This window comes from Xiphophorus couchianus, chromosome 8 (genome assembly GCF_001444195.1).
Source record: "Xiphophorus couchianus chromosome 8, X_couchianus-1.0, whole genome shotgun sequence".
Lineage (NCBI taxonomy): Eukaryota > Metazoa > Chordata > Actinopteri > Cyprinodontiformes > Poeciliidae > Xiphophorus > Xiphophorus couchianus.
Window position 1 is genome coordinate 21,179,093 of NC_040235.1, and position 21,359 is coordinate 21,200,451.

A 21,359-nucleotide genomic window follows, 5' to 3' on the forward strand; every position below is an offset into this window, starting at 1 on the left:
TTGTGATGTTTCTTTTCTCTTCACTTAATTTATTGTTTTAAGGCTAACTTTGGAAAAGTAAAAAAGTTTGTTATGTTCTTCATTTTTATGTGACATACATGAAGCAACCTATACAACACATAGTGGTTTCAGTAACTCACCATGGAGTGAGTAGTCAAATTAACTAAATTGAAGGTTTTTTGAATATGGGGAGAACCCAAAGTGACCAGTAAAAACGCTCATACACAGCTAATAAGCAAACTAATGGTATTTATTTATCAACCATCCTTCATTTTGCTTTGATACATAAACATTACTGAAACTAAGAGTACAACTATAATGAAAGTCAAATATAAACCTCTGTTGTCTTTGATTAAAAGTCAGTGATCGCTGATTAGTCAAGGTGACTTTTGAAGAAACTTCCAATGACTGAAGCTTATTGGACTGCTCTATTGTTAACATGTCAATGATGAGAAATAGTATCAATAAAACTTTGTGGAAACTTACCCATTCAGGTTCATGGGAGGCCTTGTTTTTGATGATAGTTTATAAAATAATTGTTTTGTTTTTTTAAATAAGAAAGTTTAAATTCCTACTTTGTTGCAAAAGAGTTCAGAGAACACTTTTTCAAATTATGAAAACTAAATGTGAACATTTTTGAAAGTCTAGGAGGGCTCTTCCTTGCTAATGGGAAAAAGGGCAACTTTTTGGATACTTTTCGTATGACTGAGCAATTTGAAAAATGTACCATCCGCTACTTTTCTGATTCCAAATTTATACGACTTATATTCACTGAGTACTTTTATTACATACACCTTCCCTGTAACAAATTGGACCGCCTATGCCATACTTTGAGGCATAGTTTCAATAAAATGCTGAAAGCGTTCCTCCGAGATGTTGGTTCATTTCAAGAAAACAATCCCCACAATACTACACCACATGCAGCCTCAACTGTTGATTGTGTACAAGATGGATCCAACCTTTCACATCGATTCAAAAATCTAACTCTACCATATAAATGTATCGGCTGAAATCAAGACCCTCGAGACAAAAACTGCTGCATGCCATTCTATTATGACATCTGACATCAACAATTCACTTCTACAGAAACAGCTACATATATTTTAGCTTTTTTTTTATTTCTCTCCTTAAAACTTGGGGATTGTATGAAGATCCCAGTAGATCAGTTATTTAGCCTGTGTAGCATTAACAACCATCAAATTTCAAAGTCTTTAACCCCCTTATGTACCTACAGTATGTTGACTGTCTTTTGAACTAAGTATGTAGAGTAAAAGTAAGTAGCTTCAAATATAGTAATTGATGCATTTCCAAACACCACTCAGAAACCTTAATGTTAAGCTTTGTTTGGTATTTTCAAATGCGTGTGGCACTAAATATTTTTTCACAGCAAAATATTTTGTTGTGAAACAAGAAAACATTTTAGGAGCAGTTTAGCTGATTTTATCCTCTATCTTTCTATTTGGCACAATCACCTAAACAACAAAACTAAGTACAAATTATTCAAAATGAAGTAGGCCACATTATGCACAATCACCTTTATTTCCCCTCTAAAATTATTCATTTATTAAAGGGCAATACTGAATATTGATCTCTGTGCTCCTCTTATTTGCCTTTTTTAAGATTAGTGGATTTTATTGTATTGTTGTGTTCTGTCATTGTTATCCCGATTTTTTTCAGAGTAAGTTGGTTAATAGCAGGTTTCCAATTTCTTGTATTTTCTCGTTAGTATTTATAATGAAATTTCTCCCTAGTCTCCCTCAGTAGGTGGCGGTATGCACCTTAAAGTTGCTTGCGATCCGCCATAATAGAAAAGAAGAAGTCTCCCAGCTGCAAGTCCTTTGTCAGTCATCAGTTCTGTTGTGTTGTGACCTGTTTGTGTAAGTTTGTCTTTTTTATTCTAATTCAGTCAACATCCTGTCTACATCCTGTTGGTGTTGGATATTCCACAACCAAAATGTATGCAAAACAGTGAATTCCTAGAAGAATAAAGTATGTTTCATCATGTGCATTGTTACCCAAGTTATATAAATGCAAAAATATATGCAGTCAAAATGATTCCAGCAGCAGGATTTTTATTATTGTACGGCTGCTATGACGTTTTACTGGTAAAGTGCACACATGGATATGCTTAAGGTACAGGCTCCACGGGAGAACAAACTGCAACTCGATGCTTTTGCAAAGTTGCATGTGTAGTATTAGTGTCTACTAATGGTCACTCTGAAACCATATTTTAAGAAAACCCTGTTTACAAATCCAAACCGTCCCCAGTTGAATCTGGGGGGATTTATGAAGGAATTTCAGCATTACTACTTTTGTGTGCTTCACTGGTTTTCTTGAATCTTGTGTTTTACAGTTGAGCCACTAAATCCATGTTTAAACAGTTTTACGATGGTTATGTACGTTTTTTTTTAATACTTACATTTTCAATGTTTTTAATTAAAATTATTTAGTAAAGAGAGTTGCTGCCATTGTGCATACATGTTTTAACAGCCGCATCTCGATAAATTTGAATATCACTGCAAAATGTCTTTATATCACGCATTTCAGTTCAAAACTTGAAGCACAAGGGCACCTCGCGTCCAATGAAAACCCAAACTTCATTTTTATTCAAAGTGGAAAATAACCTGTTGCAGTGTTAGCCTATTGAACAATTTACCCAAGAATTTGAACAACTGCAACAAAGCAGCCCTGTGTGGAGGCTATCTGTCTTTGCCAAACACACAGGTTTGTTGAATATGAGCCTTTAACTAGTCTCAATTGCTGGGTCTGGTGTCTCTCATTTACCTCCAAACATTTCTCCAAAGGAGTTCAGGTTCAATTGCTTGGGAGTAAATAAGGTATTGGTGGTTTTGGCAGTGTGGGAAGACGCCCAAGTCCTGCTAGAAAATAAAACAAACACTCCCACAGCTTATCAGTAGACAAGCTATGGGAGTAATCACAGCTTATGTTTGTGGTCTAACATAAGCTGCTCTTACTTTGAATTTTATAAAATACAGTGGTCCAGTAGTGGTAAATAATATGGCACCCCAAATCACCACTGTAGAAAGTTCACTCTGAACCTCAAGCAACTTGAATTATGTACCTCTCCACTTCCTTTCAGGCTCTGGGACCTTGATTCATAATTGAAATGCAAAGCATTCACCTGAAAAGATGACTCTATGGCCCATTCCTTTTCTCACTGGACCAGGTAAGACGTTTGTGACACTGTTTCTGGTTTAGAAGTGGCCTAACTGAGGAATTGTTCTGGCCCGTCTTCTGGATACAGTCCACACCTTTCGTGTATTGTATGGGCTTTGCTTCACAATACTTCTAAGGCTTGTTGTAGGCCCTTATTCCTACCGCACTTTATGTTTTGCTCTGCTTTCTACTAATATGCCTGGATTCAGCAGTATGCAGTCTTTTATGGCTCACAACTTGCAAGCATCCTTTAATTTTTCAGGCTAACATGACTATAACTCTCTACTTCTTTATTAGTGTTATGTGATGTTTGATTTTCTGGAAAAAAAAAAAAAAATCTGTAAAATATTTTCCCTAAAGATGATCAGATAAATAAATAAATGCTTGAATTTTAACATTTATAACAGTATAATCTGTATAAGGTCCATTTCCTGAAATGCATTCACTTTTTTGATTATGTTTAAAAGTATTGAGATTCATTTGAATGAGGAAGTAGTTTAAAGTGGTAGTGTGACATAATTGAGGCAGACTTATGTATTAGGTTTTTTTTCCCCGTTAGGGGTCCATTAAACCCTCCCGCTTTTAGAGGCAGAATTATCAAATAGTCTGCTAGGGTGACAGCTTATCCACCCAACAAAGTCCGAATCTCGACATAAATCTCACAAGCAACTCTTTTTTTTATACGTACATCACTGTCCGTGGTGGTCAGTTTACACTTTACGCATAGATTTCTCATAATCTTGCTGCTGCGGTGGAATAGGAGGGTCCACGGTGCGGATCGGTGCGGTGTGGAGTGGAAGAGAAGGCGGTGAGTCAGTGGTACAGCAATCGAGGGCAGGGCGGTACAAGGGAAGAAAACGCAGCGTTGGAGCGCGCCGCGCATACGGAAGGGAGCCGCTAACTGACAGCCGGAGAGGAACGAGGCGCCCCGCTCGGCTCACTGGCGGAGAGGAGCAGGATAATCTTTCCTCCTCACACCCGTCTCGTCAAAGGCTTCTCTGTGATCCAACTGGCGCAAATGGGCTACGGGAGGCTCTATCCACCAGCGGGTTTGGCATGAAAGCTTTTCCGACGCGTAAACAAGTAGGAGAAGGGGAAAAGAGGACACCGCTGCTTTACGACTTCATCCAAATTCACTTCAAATAAACGCACTCCAACTTGGTCAGCCTTCTTAACTCTCTTCTTACGAAGTGGACCGAGAAAATATATACATATATATTTTGGAGTAGAAACTGTGCTCCTACTCTTGGGATCATTTGTAGCTTTCTTCGTTTATTTCCATCGCAATCTTGATGCATGTAAAGCATGCTGGAAGCAAGTAAAAAAAAAAAAAAAGATTGCACCCTTCAAATAAAACACGTGTGTTACCCTATTGAGATGGAATTATGAACGGACGCTGAGGAAACTCCGGGGAGGAATTTAAATCTCAATTTGGTGCGCAATTTGTGCGGCTGAAGAACTTGCAATCCTTATTAGTATTTTCGTTATTTTTTTTCTTTTTCCCATGGAGTAGGCTTGAATACCAGGTATTGACTTTGACAGGTACATATTAATGTGAAAAAAATAATAAAATAAAGTGGGTTTATTCTCTGACGCCCGGAAAAGACGGATCTGATGCGCACCTTCTCCGTGGGATGGTAAATGACCGATGGGGAATCATGAATACCTCTTCTGAACTCGAAGATGGAACTCGGCATAAAAACCAGGTATGTATGAATGTATCTATGTTTGCGCCTCCCTGACGCTGTGCCGTGTTTCCGAGGAGTGGTGCATCTGCTTGGTGCAATGTTACCACGCTGGATTTGGTGGTGGATTTGCCTCACGGGCGAATCTCTGCACTGTGGAGACGTTATTACAGGACATAGCTGCAGATGAGCTTCTGTTCTTGTCACACTGTCTAAAGCCTCCCGCTTATCATGCAGTCATAAATCCTGTTTAGCGGGAATGTTACGTTTTCATAGAAACTGGTACATTTTGGAAGTAGTAAAAAAAAAAAAAAAAAACATCACGCATCTTGGCTGCGTCTTCGGCGTACTACTTCTTTTTCATGTAGAGCTCAGGGCTGTACGCATGTACCATGATGTCTGGAAACCCTCCGAAACTTGGCATACGGACGCCTTCTTGCTTTTAACACCCCTCCTGAGCCGTTTAGGCTGTCTCCCCGCTCGGATGAATTGAGACAGGAGAGGACGTGCGTTGTGTTACAGTCAGGCAAGCTCACTTTGGGGAATAGTCGATGTGTTTTCACAAGGTCAGTGGAGGGTTATTGACAGCCCATAAGGGAGAGGAGCTCCCTTGGAGCGCGGAATCGGATTTCGGGGCACTATTAGAGCTGGCCGCCTCTGCCAACCCAGGGCAGCAAAAACACCGTGAGCCTATTTGTCCTCCCCTAATTAGAATGAGGACAGGTTATTATGCTTGATAAATGCATTAAAAGGAGGAGATCATTTTCTACACCCTTCCGAGTGTCAAAATGAACTTTTAATTGTCATTGCATGATATGGGGGAGAAAAAGGAATGACATTTTCAAGGTTTTGGGTGCCAAAAACGCACAGCTAAATCACATCTCAAAACACGTTTAAAGCTCCTATCCCGAGAGGGAAACCTGCCAATGGCACATATCCTCTAGGCTGAGCCAGCCTGAGGCACACGCAAACTACGCTGCCGCTTTCAGCGCATAGACCAGCAGGGGGGCCCCAAGGTATGTTGAACTGTCACACTGTTAACTATCCAAGTAGATCCTGGGAATTGTTGCTGTTAACTTGAATGACAACCAAAAATGCTATTACTTAGAATGCATGAATTTTACTCAAGATCAATTTAAAATGTCTTAATACAGAATTTTGATAGGGATCTTTTACCACACCCCTTAACCTCTAAGCGCAAACATAGTGGGACTGCTGATTTGACACACACTAGGAGGATTAGCTAGTGAAAGGCTATAAAGAAGCTGACTCTTAAGGGCTTTAATGGAAAGTTGAGTAGAAGTAAAAGGTATGGCAGAGAACAAATGAACAAATAATGTGTTGCATCACTGTGTATGTCCTGAATATATGATATTCAGTTTTTGAATTGAATTAAAATAACTCTTCAACGGTATTGTTTTTGACATACTGGCATGCACCTGTAGATCTCAAAATGTTTGTGGTAGAGATGCACCCATCTTGGAAAGCTCTGATTAGCAGACTACAATTTTTTTTTATATTTGTGACTTCTTTTTTTTAAGAACTCAAAAAGATAGTATTCTCGACCACTTAATCAGAGTGGTTAGTATTTATATTAGAGGAAAAGAGAGATAAGTTGTAGTAAAACAGAATGTTGCTACTTAAAAACAGAGGAAATTATGAATTTTATATTTTAGGATACTTGATAGGTTTATTTTAATTCCTATCTAGCAAAGATTCAGACCAAGGCAATTGTCTTTTCTGCAGAAAATGAGGGAAGATCCGAGACGCGACAAATCGCTGTAAAACACTGTCTTGGATCGACTCTGCTAGATCTTTCTCTGCATTTCTCTTTATTGTATAGAAAAAGGAGGTTGGGCTTCTTCACACAGAGAATTGACCAACCGTCTTTACATTCTGGCACCGCCTGTGGACATGCCCTTACAAGGGCATGCAACTGACCACAACTAATCAATTACAGATGGAAGCTGATACCACAGGAATGTGCAAAGTCTCTAGCCTCCAGGCAAACATCCTACAAATGGTTAATAGTATTTCACAGAAGAAAAGAAGTCAACTAAACTACACACAAAATAATAATATGAAAACATAACCTTTCAAATAAACTCACAAGTAAATGAACTTAGATAATTATTCTAACAATACTTTTAGCACAATTATTGTGATTTGCTCAGTGAAAATTGTGCTACACCACAATTTCCGTAGATGTTCCTTAACAAATACAAACCCTTATCCAAACTCTAAAGGTGTTAAATGATAGCTATTTTTGGTAACACATTTCTAACTTTCAGTCTTCACTCTGTATCAACTTCCAGAGCGAAGAATGTTCTGATCTTGTAATACTTCCATGTGGTTTATTTCCATGATGGGTGGGAGTTCAATTTTTGACAGGTAAGGGGTTAAGCCATGATGAACTCATTATGCATTGGTGCTGTGGTGGGAGCATATGGAACATAGGCGAGTGGAGGAGTCGTGATTACTAGAATCAGTTAAAACAAGGCTTCGTTTGTCAAACCTTACAGTTGTCAGACTTTCATGCAACCCCTTTTTATTTGCTACAAACAACCCATCTTAAAAAAATAAAAATAAATGTGAATACAGACCTGGCCTGAAGACATAATGAATGGAAAATAATATGTGATGAGCAATGTGTCATTTTTGCTTTCTCTGTTTAGTTGTGAGGGTGGAGGTCTGAATAACTCATTGATGCTTGCTGGGAAGGTTAGAGAATGACAAGACAACAAATACCTTCCATAAGCTTAATGCTCGCTGCGGCAGACAGCATCAGGAGGGACGTAGGATGAGATGAGAGGCTCACAATGCTCCCCTCCATCCCTTTCCTCCTCCCCACATCAATCTGTCTTCTTCCCTTGCCGTTAATTTGCCATCACACACAAGCCCACGTAAAACTCTTTCTCACTGCAAACATGTACGTGTGTGATCCCCTCACCGTCTCTGTAATCTTGAGTGCTTACACCAACTCTTTATCTCTGAGCTCATGCTTCTGACAGTCATTTCAGAAGGAGTGGGGTGTGGTCATGTAGTGGAGATCTCTTAGAGGTGAGATGACTGAAGATGGCAAGATTTTTCATGTCAGGCTGCACATCCTGAATATGTAAGGCCTTTGTAAGCGGAGGACGGCAGATGTAGTGGTATTGAGATTTAAATACAATCAGCCTTGAAATCGAATTTACTGTATGAAACTTAACATAGATTTTCCTATATGCTCTTACCTTACTGTATTACAAGTGAACTCCAGGGCAAAACATTCATATTAAGCATTATTGATGGAAAAAGAATCAAGGTTTGCTTTTGCTTTCATTGCACCACTAAGAGATGAACTGTGCAATTATACTATAACACTGGATGATAGGTTGCTGTTTTGTATTTATTTACTAGGGCTCCTCTACAAAGACACCAGCATAGAAGTTGATGACTTGAACAGTTTAATTTGTTTCACACGCAGTGTATATGGCTCTACATCATGTTTATCTGCGTGATTTCTCCTATTTACTGAACATGGCCTGTGCTTTCAGACACACAGCCAGTATAACTGAGAAGGCAGTGAGGCCCAGTGGGGTTGCCCTTCTCGGACTGGAGGCAATCAATATCTCTCTGAGATCACCAAAGTTTCCAGAGCAGTGAAAGGACTCTGTAGAGAGAGTTGGAGAGAAAAAAAACAAAACAAAACACAGATAGCAGCTGTGCCTGAGTGGCCTTGGCCACTCAGAAAACTCAGAAATCACAAAATTTGTGGGTTTATGCTGTCCAAGCTTCCCTGGTAGAACCCTGAACCAACACGAACAGATTAAAGTAAACAATAGATCAATATGTTGGAAAACCACCTAATGCTGACCGCATTTATTGGCACCACTGTTAAAAACGTTTGAAACGTTTTCAAATTCCCCTTGGATGGTGGTGATATAATCTCAGTTAAATTTTCAAAAGAGAAAAAGAACTGTTTGATTTCAATACATTAAGTGGAGAAAAAAAAATTAAATCACCAGTGCCACAATTTTTTCGCCCCTTCTGTCAATATTTCTGCAACCGTCTGCCAATGAAACTCAAATTGATCTTCTCTGAAAACGTTTTAGAAGGTTGAGGCAAGTCACATTGGTATAGAGTTGGAACCGTTGCTAGAGAAGTCACCATTGTCTACTTCCACTATCACTTTGTGTTTGCATTCATAACAGTAGCCAAATTGAAATAATGCTTTCATTCCATGAGCTACACGTCATTACCATGCACACACAATCAGTTGAAAAGTCCTGACATGAAATAAGCAGCTGAAGTCCACCCACCACTGATAAATGTAAGTAGTAGATGGATGGACGGAGATAGAGATGGTTTCATTTGTCCCCAGAGGAAAATTGGTCTGCAGGCTGGTGATCAGGCATTTACGTGATACGACGGTTACATACAAACACCAACATTATACAATAATGTTAACAGCAAAGTAGTTTGATCCCTCAGTAATTTATGCTATCTTTTTTTTTTTTTTTTAAAGATACCCTGCTTCTTGAGAATACAGGCTAATAGGCTACAAGATGATTGTAGAGCAAGTGTGACGCACAAATCAAAGGCTGATGCTGATGCCGCACAGAGTGTGGGTGCACACAGAGGGGAGTATCATATCATCCTTTAGTGTCCGACTGTATGGGAACGATGTTGATCAGCAGAATCTGATAACATGCTGTGAATGATGTGCAACAGGTTTGCTTGTATTTAAAGCACAAAGTATATTTGAACAGGCTGCTTGCATCAGAATCCCAACACAGAGAACCATTCTTTAGGGAAAATCTGCAACGCTGCAAGGTGTAAACCATGCCCCATTTGTTCTGCAACCCCTGCTGCCTGATCTGAAAGCACACAAGACCTGTGATCTCACCTCATCAGCTGGTATGATGTGATAGGAACACTTGATCTTTATCGGTGGTTCACTGATTGACCATTTAGGACACAGCTGTCAAACTCCAGTCCTGGAGGGCCACTGTCCTGCAACTTTTAGATGTGCCTCTGCTGCACCACACCTGAATAGAATAATTAGGTCATTAGCAGGCCTCTACACAAGAAGGAGGTAATTTCATTCCAGTGTGTTGTACCTGTGGCACATCTAAAAACTGCAGGACAGTGACCCCTTGAGGACTGGAGTTTGACACCCCTGATTTAGAATCATAGTTCTGTAATAAATATTGTGGTAGTTAAAATATTTCTTTAACATATGTCACTTTATTCTGACTATTCTATTAAAGTTCAAATGTGAGTTGAAGATTTTCTTAAATGAGAGGTCAGATGAGGTGGGCCTTTAGTCTTATCTGACCTGAGCATGTGTTTTTATTTCAGTACAACAGAGAGTAGATTTTTTTAAATAAAAGCGAAAAAAATAAATAAAAATAAAATCCTTACATAAAAATGTTACATTAAAGGGATTTCTAGAGATCTTAATTTACAGACTGGTGATTTTTACTAAAAACAAATTTTTCTCAAATTTTAAATGGCCATTTTAACATTTTTCACAGAAATAGTGAACTGTGGTGAGACTGCAACCTCTTTGCAGGGCTGCGAATACACGTCTGGCTCTGTAAAATGAAAGATTTACCTCCAGAAGATGTGAAACAAAGCTATTATAAGCACACAACCCTTTGCTATCGCAAGTGTATCAGAACGAGACTCTGCAGCGACCCAATTAGAAATGATATCAGGGTCGGATGTCCCTGCCAGGATTTATCTGTCTGCAGTAACTCAGTTAAACACACACCCACATGTGGTGGCACAGACCATTCGCACTTCGACAATGTCATAAAGTGCCGTTTTGTTGGGACCTTTGCCATCACAAATCATCACAGAGGGAGGTCTTTAGTGTCAACTGTCAACATGATGGATTACTGCTGTAAAGCTGTGTATTTTAAGCCAAAACTCAATCCTTTTAGCACATTAGTCAACTAGTTCGATGGGCTAAATGTATTTTAACAGTGTCTAAAGACCGGCAATGGAGGAAAAGGGAAACAAAGACATGAATTAATTGCAATAGCACTCTATCGTCAACTCTTGAGCCTTCAAATGTACTCAGGACATACTGTCATCACACAAGTCAAAATGCCTTCTACTCCATAGCCTCTGGATTGAAAAACCTGTTAAGAATGAAGCAAGTTTTTAACCAAAAACATCATGACGCAGCCAGATTTCTTTAACTTTAAACCAATTAATGGCCATGTTTTCTTGGAAGCATATGCAAGTAATTGTAACACCAAACAAATGCTATTGGTGTCATGCACTGTGATGAGCTTTATAATCTCCACCACAATTTAAATCTGAGAAGGTTCACAAGAGTCTGTAGTCTTATTGATAAGACTACAGGCTAACAGAACCAAGCTATGGGTAAATGTCAGCTGACCTTTAGGTTTGACTGAAGAGTTTGACATATTTTGGCAAATGAATGTAAAATCTGCTTAAGACAACAGAGCTCAAGAGTGAAATAACAAATCGCTTGAGAGCCCAGAATCCTTTGACAGTTCCGATTTAAAGCTTTAGTGTAAAACAGGAAAAGAAAAAACCCTGACAGCTCTGCTCAGCAGCTGTCACTTAGTCACATTTGACAAACACATCAGAGGTTGGCGTGGCCATTTACCTAATATATGTGACCAAAAAACTGCTCACTATATCTACCATCTATCTCTCTATCCATCTGTCTCTCTATCTCTATATCTCTCCACCTATTTATCTCCCTATCTCTTATTATGGAAGTTTGTATGATGCCTTGAAAATGCGTTCATATCCCTAAATCTTGTCACACGTCAACCACAATGAGGAATAATTACGCACTGGAAGTTAAATGATGTATAAATTAGAAAAACAACTTTACAACAACTGTAAATGTAAAACATGTTGGATGCGTTTGAGATGAACCTCTTTACTGTCATATCTCTCAAAGATTCATTGTCGAAAGCCCAAGTTTGCCACAAGCCATCAAGGGGTCACAATCAATTTGGGTGGGTGGTTTAGGAGATATGAATGCACTCCTCACTTTTCCGATTTGTTCTTGTTAAAAAATGTTGAACTAATGCAAAAAAATATATATATTCTGACTGTTCATAATTATGCACTACTTTTTGTTGATCACATAAAATCCTATTGGAATACATTGAAATGTGTTACTTTAGCATTATAAAATATGAACAAATTAGAGGTATGAATTCTTTTGCAGGGCACTAACGCTGATTTTTTATTTTTATTTTTTTTAAAGCTCCTTCAAGAATCCAAATAAGGTCAATTTTGAAAAAAGGAATATGATTTTATTGCTCTTAATGGATGAGTTAATTAAGAACATGCATGTAGAGTCAGCAAATGACAGCCGAGATCAAAAAAGATGAACATTAATTATACATAAGTACCTTTTTTTTTTTTAACTACCCTTCCAGTTTATGGAATCAAAAGATGCCAGCTTAAGCTGTCACTTGCCACAGCTTGTTAAAAAGCCTTATGAAAATTACAGTTAATAAGATAGCATGTGCAAAGTGAAAATTGCCACCTTTATATTATGATTTTGATTAATTGTTCAGCTATAATAATCATAATTAGAACACTCATCTGACTTGTAGAGTAATGATATGACATTTAGATTTGTACAAGCACATTTCATAAGCTTCTGTTTGGGAGGAAGAATTTTTAACACTGGAAGGTTGTCACGGCCCGTTGTCACAGTGTGTGAATTAGATGTCTGCAATCTGTTTTTCTTTTTTTTTGTTTGTTTGGGTTTTTTTTAGGGTGCCCTTGTCAAACTAATGCACTTGGCGATATGGCCAGAGGTGAAAGAGGATGTAGACTGTAGCAAAAACAGAGCAAAGAGACTGGTTCACTGAGTCTGTGAATTCCCTTTGGGGGGGAGGGGTCATGCCATGGCAGCAGTTCAGCCTTTAACAACCTCAGCATCAGTCTTCCTTGCCCTGTGCTGGGTGGCATCAAGAAAACGTATGATAGGACATTTTCAACCTTTACGGGGGCTTCGTTCTTTTGTCCTTCTCACTTTTCATTTATGTGTGTGTGGACTTTCATGCCCCGTCAAAGCCTATGACAAGAAACTGGCAAATGTTCTGAAAAAAAGAGCACACAGAATAAGCTTTAGTGTTTATATTTTCTGCATGTGTATATATCTATGTATACTCGTGGGCTGTGTATTTTCGATTGGCACAACTAAACTTAATGCTTCAGTTATAGTGTAAGTTGATGAGCACAGGTGGATCAAAATATATCTGAATATCACCAAGGAAAAGTTTGTATAAAAAAAGTTTAGGGTGTTTTTTTCTACAGCTAAACATGGTAGTGGGTCACTTTTGTAATGAAATGATTGGTCAGGAAACAGTTTTTCTTATAAAATCAAGCTTTTAGACAGAAGATATTTAGTGTACAAATCTGTCATCACATTTTCCTTTGACAAACAAGTCAAGCTAAGCATTTTTTTTTTGTCAGATTTTGTTATATTGATAACAAAATCTTGTCATTAACACATTTAAGCTGAACCTAGCACTTTTGCATCAATGCACATTTGAAACACTAATCGATTATTATGACTCTTTATTGCACTTACCAATGTATCTTCTAACCACATTTTGTAATTTATTGACCCTCTACATCGAATAAACAGCAAGAAAATAATGCAAGAGATAACACTAATTTCATGCATACTATAATTATTCTGACAAAACGGTGGCTAGCGATATACGACTACAGTGAGAAAATTACCTGGAAAGAGAGAAAATACTCAGAAAAACTAAGATGATCAACACAGTTGTGAAAGGTGACTAATCCCTTGAGAGGAAAACAACAAAGCATTTAGAAAAAAAAGTTATTGAACCAGAACCATCTGAGTGTGCAGGGAAAAGCAGGATGACACTGAGACAGTTAGTGGAGGAGAGAAACGATGAGCAGCAACCCAAAGAAAAAAGATGTGACTAAAATATGTGACTACTTGGTAGAGATAATTTTAAAACAAGAATAAAAGATGAATCCTTAACTCATTTTTTGCTTTTTTGATGGGACATAGTAGCCTGATGCTGCTTCATCAATAATATAGTTATCTTTATTTCAATGTAAATTGTTTTAATTAAAATCACTGACTAAAGTATTACGGCTCATATTCTTGAAACAATATTATGCTTTTAAAAGTCTGGACTCTCATTTTCAAGATCTGAGTGACAACTACGATTGTGTACGTCCTTCAAACTTCAAAATAAATATTTTATGTGGTCTAAATAGCATTCCATATGCTAAAAAACAGTATAAATTTGGTTTCCAAAATACATTTTATAGAGTTTCAAGAGAACTTCCTTCAAAATAAAAAAAAAGCTGTTACTCTCACTTGATGTAGGATTTCAATCACTCCAAGGTTCCACTTTATTTTTTTCTTTTAATAATATGCCAGATGTTTTCTGCAGCACTTCAGCTGTTTAGTTTCTTAAATCTTTTTTTCTGCTGCTGTCCTGCTGCAGTGAGAGCAGAATGAAGGCCTTTCTGAGGCTAAAGACATCATTTTAACAGCACCGTGGATTGGTGTTAAATCTCATTAATGACGCCCGCACATACGTGTAAGCATTAGTGCGGCCGTATACATTCCAGGCAGGTACGATATGATTGTATTGCATCATATTGCATTACAACAAATACATTTTTGGAAAACCAGCAGGACAGATGGCTCTGACCACAAAAAAATAAAGGATTCTAAGTTATGTAGCTTATCACACAGTGTATATTATTGTGATTATATTTTAATAAATCATGAAGCTTTACATTATATCTACTGCCGGGAATACTGTTTGAAGGTTGTCCTGGGCTCTTTGTTTAGCATTTGTATCATATTTTTCTTCAATTTGATGTCAAACATCCTCCCTGCAGCCACAGCCAGGGATTCTGACTACAGTCCAGTGGACATTAAACTTCTAAATAATATGTACAAGTGTAGTCTTCAAGCAATAAGTTGCTTGAAGATGTTCTTATAGGCATTACCTTCAACATGCTTGTCTGTGATTTTTTTCTTCCAATCTCCCGGGACAACTCTCGTTCACTTCTTGTGTTCCATGTTCATTGTCACCATGTTACCAAACAGCACATTGACTCCTTGTCACCATTTTTAAAAACTAAAGTTTGAGGACAAATGTCATGCTACGTAGAAGACACAACTTAGTTTAACATGTCCCAATTGTCAAATTACTTCATTTTTTTTCTAAGGATGCCATTATTTTTGTCCAGGTTTGTCTTACTGGTTTACTTTTTTAAAATTATTTTTTAATTTTAATAGTTTTTTTTTTTGTTTATTTTTCCAGTAAAGTTTCATTTATTATTACTTTTCTCAGGTTCCAGTTGTTTCAGTGACCATTATGGGTTTTTCGATCATTAACAGAGGGGCACCAGCAATTTTGCAAGTAATTTTTCCTGCAGTTTAATCTCCTTGTCTTTTGCAACAGTGAACTGAGCCAGTTCATGAGGTAGTAGTTAGTGCTGCTTTTATGTTTATCAAGGATGAAAAAAAAATTCTGGTCATGTTACTGATTTTTCTTTGGGGCTTTTGTTGCATATCAAAACTGACTTTAATTGGCATTGCAATTAGCGTGCACTATAATCAATTTCAAAGCCTTTACATTACCCTGTGTTGCCTATTCTCTTTTGGGAGTGCCTTCACAAAAACAATTTTAATTGCATCTTTTTTTTTTTTTTTGTTATTCAGTTTATCTTTTCATTGCCAGCTTTTTTCACACACACATACCAGAAACCACAGTCATAGGTGAGATCTGTTGTTTTATCTTTAGTGAATAGTGTGATGGTTAACAGAAGAGTGGGCCTGTTGTTAGAAATGAAGGTATGAACATGTGAGAGGAGTCTGTGTGTTGGTGGAGCATAGCAGTAATGAGCTATTACTGTCAAGTTGTTACATAAGTAAGCTTTTTCATAGAAAGTCATTTAGCACCTTAATGGAGCAGCATGCTCTTTTGTGTAGGACTGTTATGCAGAGAGATCCATTTTGTGTAACATGAATATGCTGCGGTCCTGTGACTTTACAAGGCTCTAGTCTGAAGGTTATACATGACAGCAGCTGTCCACTGCGCTTGTGGCCTCGCTCATCCTCTATCTGCCTTTGTTATCTGACCCACGCACTCTTTCAATGTCTTTTTCTCATTTTCTCCCTTTGCGTGTCTGTCGCTGACATGAAGGAACTGAACATTTCAATATCAGATGTCTTACACTGCAAGGTGGCTGGAAGGCCTTGAAAGAAGCAGCAGAGGCAAAGAAGGACAACAACAAGAAAGGAAGAGGGCTCGGTGAAAGCGGAACAGTTTTGAAAATACAGATTAGAACCGGTTTGGGGAAATAAAGAAAGACCAAGGTAAAGCTGAGAAGACTGGAGGATGAGGGCATGAATCACTGAAGGTCTCAGATCAGTGTTGAGTAAACGGTGTGCTTGCACAGGAAAGGGTGAACTTAAATGCACTCCAGTTTTTGTAAATCCACAACATTATTGCTTACTAGCATTCAAATAAGCAACATCTGCAACAGGTTTCATTATGACTTTGGTTATTTCACTCATTTAGTTGGTAGATTGCGGTTGTGCATGTCTTAGTGTTTGTGGCTTGTCTTGTTGTCTTTATACTTAGTGCGTCTCAGTTGTCCTCTGTGTATATTCATATAGATAAGCTTCCCTCTTTTAGTATCTTTTCCCCCTTGTTACATTTCACCACATCAGTTGACTTTGTGTATCGCTTGCTCTTCCAATCCTTGCTGGTTTTGGGGTTTATCAGATTTCCGCCGTTAGCGTCTTGGTATCAAATTTTAATGGAGCTCTACTGATGTGCTAATTTTGATTTATTCATTACATAGACTTTAAAGCATTGCAGTGACACCCAGTAGGGTGTCATTTTTGCTGTTGACTATTGTTGTGTGCACGTTGCTCAAAAAGGCTACAACACTGAAGCTGCTCAACCCTAAAATAACATCTGAATCCAAAATATGTTGCTGCAAGTACATTTGTCCCCCAGTTCTAATGTCAGCATTCACAGTTTTAAAGAAGAGTGACCAAGGATTCCTGAAGCGCTTGAAGTTGAATGGGTATCATAGTAACATGCATCAATCTGATAGGTGAATAACATAAATAATAGATGAAAAACTAAAATATATATATATATTTGTTGATGAGCTCATATGTCTATTTATTAAAAGAGTTGGCAGAAAAAAGGGTTTTTGAATTGAAAATGTTGCTTATATAGCTGTAAGGCAGTCTGAAACCTTTGAGGGTTCATGGAAAATGTTATTTCTAGCTTGTGCATGTGCAAAAGGAATACCTGTCCTAATTCTCTTTCAGCTCATATATGTGCACAGAATACTCTATAATATAAAATTGAGTGCCTTATCAAAGCAGTTTGTATTTATGATTTGTGTAATGAGTGAGGGTTGAGGTTAGTTAGTTGTAAAGGGCTTATTTTAGGCTGTAAAGCAGGAGAGAGAGGAATTTATGAATCAGAAGAGAGAATATAAGAGAACAATGCCAGCAGCGTGATCTTCTTCTCAAAGTGGCATTAAAGGCTGCCCTTCAGGCTGGCTTACAGTTCACTTTTCTTTTATCAACAATGAAGACCAAACACTTCTAAATTGTTTAGTTTGCAACATTTTGAGTAACCTAGAAAGAAAAATATGTTGACAGAGTGATGAAGCTTTTTTCAGCTAGCTAACTCCTTATGAAAAGAAAGTTGTCACCTTTTTATCAACTTCCAGTCGTGCTAAACTATGAAACTAGGAGGAACTTCTCAGGCCTAACCTGAACAATCCTAGAGCACAGGTGTCAAACTCCAGTCCTAGAGGGCCTCTGCCCTGCAACTTTTAGATGTGCCTCTGCTGCACCACACCTGAATGGAATAATTGGGTCGTTAGCAAGGCTCTGGATAACTTATCTACACAAGAAGGAAGTACTTATGTTATTTCATTCCAGCTTTTTGTACCTGTGGCACATTTAAAAACTGCAGAACAATGGCCCTTGAGGACTGGAGTTTGACACCCCTGTCCTAGAGTGAACAAAAACATTCTAAAACATAGTTTTCAACTTAAAAAATATATATATTTACAAAAACTAACAGGTCACTTTGGGAATAGGGTCACCTTAGAATTAGGCAAGCATAAGAACTGGTTAGCCAATTAAACCTAGTCTGGGTTATTTTTCAATCAAAGAATGTTTAAAATGTAGAAATGTGTTGCTAAATCTTCATCCCAAATTGTTAAATCTTATCCGGTTTTGTTCTTGTGAAACCTGTATCACATATTTCCATTTGAGCCGAACCTATCATTCTGCTTTATCACAATGCAAGTCTTTACAACATCTGTAAGCTTGCAGCTTTTGCTGTCATTCATATTGAACTGCATAGTAGATCTTTATGCTGAAAGAGAACCCATTTCATTTTCTCTGTTCTTGTAGTTAAGTACAGATACCCTATCAGAATGTAGTCTTTAAACTGATCATTTTTATCCCTTGAATAGTAAGTGGAGCCTGTGCCATCTCAGATGGAGACGTTGATAGTGGTGCTTTATAAGCAGTTCAGGGACATTTTTACTCCAAGATCAGTAGACTCAATAGGACATGTTCCATTATTTCCCAAGAAATGGTGGCTGGCAAGCAAAATATTTCTCCAAGTATTTTAATTCTAAGTAAGACTAAAAGACAAATGGAACAGAATTATTTGAAAGTTAAGGAAGAGTTTTGCCTTCTTCACCTGGCTTTGAGGAACAGCACAAGTAGTTATCCTGAAATATCCTCCAGGCCTCTCAGACTTCATTAGGACTACTTCTGTTCTTGTTTCCTTTTTACTGGTTAAATAAAAATAAAGAAAAAGAAGGATTGACATGACCAGGTTAGACATCGCTCCTTTTACTGTTGAACCACTTATGTTTTCAGTCCTCAGGATGCTGCCATCCTCTCTAAGAAATGTTGTGTATTTGTAACCCAGAAATCCTTAAACATCTGGATTATAGAAATGACAGTCGTGTCTAAGAGAAAAAAAAAAAAAAATTCCCATTTAATTTTCCCAGAAAATATACATAAAATATACATAAAGATGATGTAGTAGCAAGTCTGTTTTGCAGCTACTAGGGCTTAAACCACCTCTTCATTTCAGGAAGGATGATCCCATTTCACAGAGTGTTTCATACAATGTTAATCTCTCAAGGTTTCAGGCTCCTAATTATGCACAAAAATACATGTTGAAGAAGAATTTTACATTAATTATTAATTAATTTACAGTCTCTTGGTTAAAGGTACACCAAGTGCTCATGCAAGGATTTTAAGATTTTAGAATTTGATTAAAAAATGGTTATTGTTGTTGCTACTCCAGAAATGTTAAAACTTGGCTCCTTGAAGTCTTTTTCGGTCATGGTACAATTTTTCTGTGCAACACGTAATTTCATTGTTGCAGATCAGTAATCTGTGGTTGAGAAGTTGGCACTGCTCTGCCAAGTAGCATGAAATGAGCATAAATGAGCGCTATTAAGTTGAAACTTGGGGAGCTTGTCAGGTGTTCTAGAATAGAATAAAATAGAATAGAAGTACTTTATTCATCCCAGCAGGGAAATTACTTCGCAGTTACAGCATAGAGACAAGACACAATAACAACTACCACTGAGTAGTAGTTGTAGATAAAATAAAATATAAAATGCTATAAATTGTAAAAATATAAAATGCCGTTAATATAAAAAGCAACTTAGAGCAGTCCTTGCAAAGATTCAAAAAATGCAGATATGTATATTTAAATATATGTACAGCAAGTGTGCCACAGTGCAGTTGTGCAAAATTGGACTGATTAGTGCAGAACAATGATTTAGCTTTTATTGTACAGTGAGATGGCATGTGACAAGAAAGATTTCCTGTATCTGTCCCTACGGCAGCGGAGCTGGAGCAGTCTATGTGAGAAGGTGCTCCGCTGTCTGTCCACTATGTGGTGGAGAGGGTGCTGTTTATACTTCAAAATGGAATCACAGAAAATGCATTTTCCATCCCACACTAGACTCTATTCAGACTGTTTCACTTTCCAAGATCCCTCTGTCATCTTTATTTTTCTTACAATTGGCTCTGCTTAAGGATGACGAGCGGCACCCTCTGCTGGATGGAAGACACATTGCAACACTAAATGAGTCGTTAGTAGTTTATAAAATGGAACTAATGTTATTCTGATTAACCTTATTTGCAAGTATTCCTTATACAAACCATTAAAACATTTAATGGATACAATGGTAAGAAAATTAAGCATCTCATGTGGAAATGTTTAATTCTCCCTATGCAGATTTATGAATAATATTTTAGAGTAGGAAACAACTACAATCATTTAAATTGTAAATGTTTGAGTATTTTTGATAGCTTTAGGAGAGAACGCAAAAATTAGGAAACACAGCTCTTCAAAATAATCGCTCAAAACCATGTAGCCATGGGGCGTCACGTGGTGTAGAGGTTGGAGTTGGCGCCCTGTGTGCAGAGGCTGCAGGCCTCGAAGCCACCATCCCGAGTTCGACTTCTGTCCTCGACTCCTTTGCTGTATGTCTTTCCCCCTTCTCTCTGTCCCTTTCCTGTGAGACTATTGTCGAATAAAAGCCCCTAGTGCCAAAAAAAAAGTATATATATAAAACATTTTAAAAATCCCAGTTTTCCGATTTGCTGTTATCTCACCTGTTTAAAAGGGTACAGAAATGTATTGTAAATCTCTGTTAGAAACAGACAAGAAGTGTGTAGATGAGATGAGGTGGAATGTTGGAATGAGGAATAGGAGAGCGAGATTGCGTGTGCAGGCGCGTGCGTGTGCAGCACTTTGTCGTCTTGATGGACAACTAGCCAAGCCCATTCCACTTACAGATGGAACTCTATCTGCACATCTGCAGTGAGAAGTGTCCAATTTCCTTCTGCTGATTTCAATCAACAGTTAAAGACTTCTGTTCATGTAAAGCCACAGCCTTTGTCAAATAGAGACGTGGCTTTGGTGAAATTGCTGTTAAGAGACCGTATTTTCCACAGGATGAAACAGGGTGTCATTTTCTGTTTGTTCCTTTGGCACTTTGATTTATGCAAAAAATAGAAAATACATCATGCAGTTTCCTTTTGTAAGGCACTTTCCATCTAAAAAAATCTGATTGAAATATGAATAGTGGGAATCGATTGCATCTTTAAAATCTAGTCCATAATTTATGACAAACGAAGAAGATTAATCAAGCATTCACTGTCCTCTGACCATCAGATCTTAAAGCTGTAAAATATAATGTGACATGAGGGAGAAAGATGATGATGAAGTCTGAGCTCAACATAAACCAATTAAAAATGCTATCCCAGTGAAAACTGCTGGAATACGGAGAATGCCTGGCAGCAAGCCTCAGCTGACTTTAAAAAAGTGACGCTAATGTGTGGCATATGTTCCTCTACTGCAGAGGGGCTCGTTGTGTTTAACTGCCAAAGCCTGTGTGATTGAGCTGCTCTGCTTCCCAACT

At 37.9% G+C, this 21,359-nt stretch overlaps 1 protein-coding gene across 3 annotated transcripts in view; it reads left to right on the forward strand.

The window, feature by feature from the left end:
- The first annotated feature begins 1,825 nt into the window (after window positions 1–1,825).
- Window positions 1,826–21,359, forward strand: part of fibcd1b (fibrinogen C domain containing 1b) — a 156,305-nt gene continuing 136,771 nt past the window's right edge. Inside the window, exons 1-2 of one of the 3 annotated variants that reach the window (XM_028024789.1) lie at window positions 1,826–1,877; window positions 3,101–3,187. Coding sequence is in view for 2 of the 3 variants with exons in the window: in XM_028024787.1 (XP_027880588.1) it covers window positions 4,812–4,883 (72 nt within the window). In the remaining variant the exon portion in view is untranslated. Of the gene's footprint in view, window positions 1,878–3,100; window positions 3,188–3,802; window positions 4,884–21,359 lie in introns of those variants that run through there. The other 2 variants (XM_028024787.1, XM_028024788.1) reach the window with 2 other exon arrangements.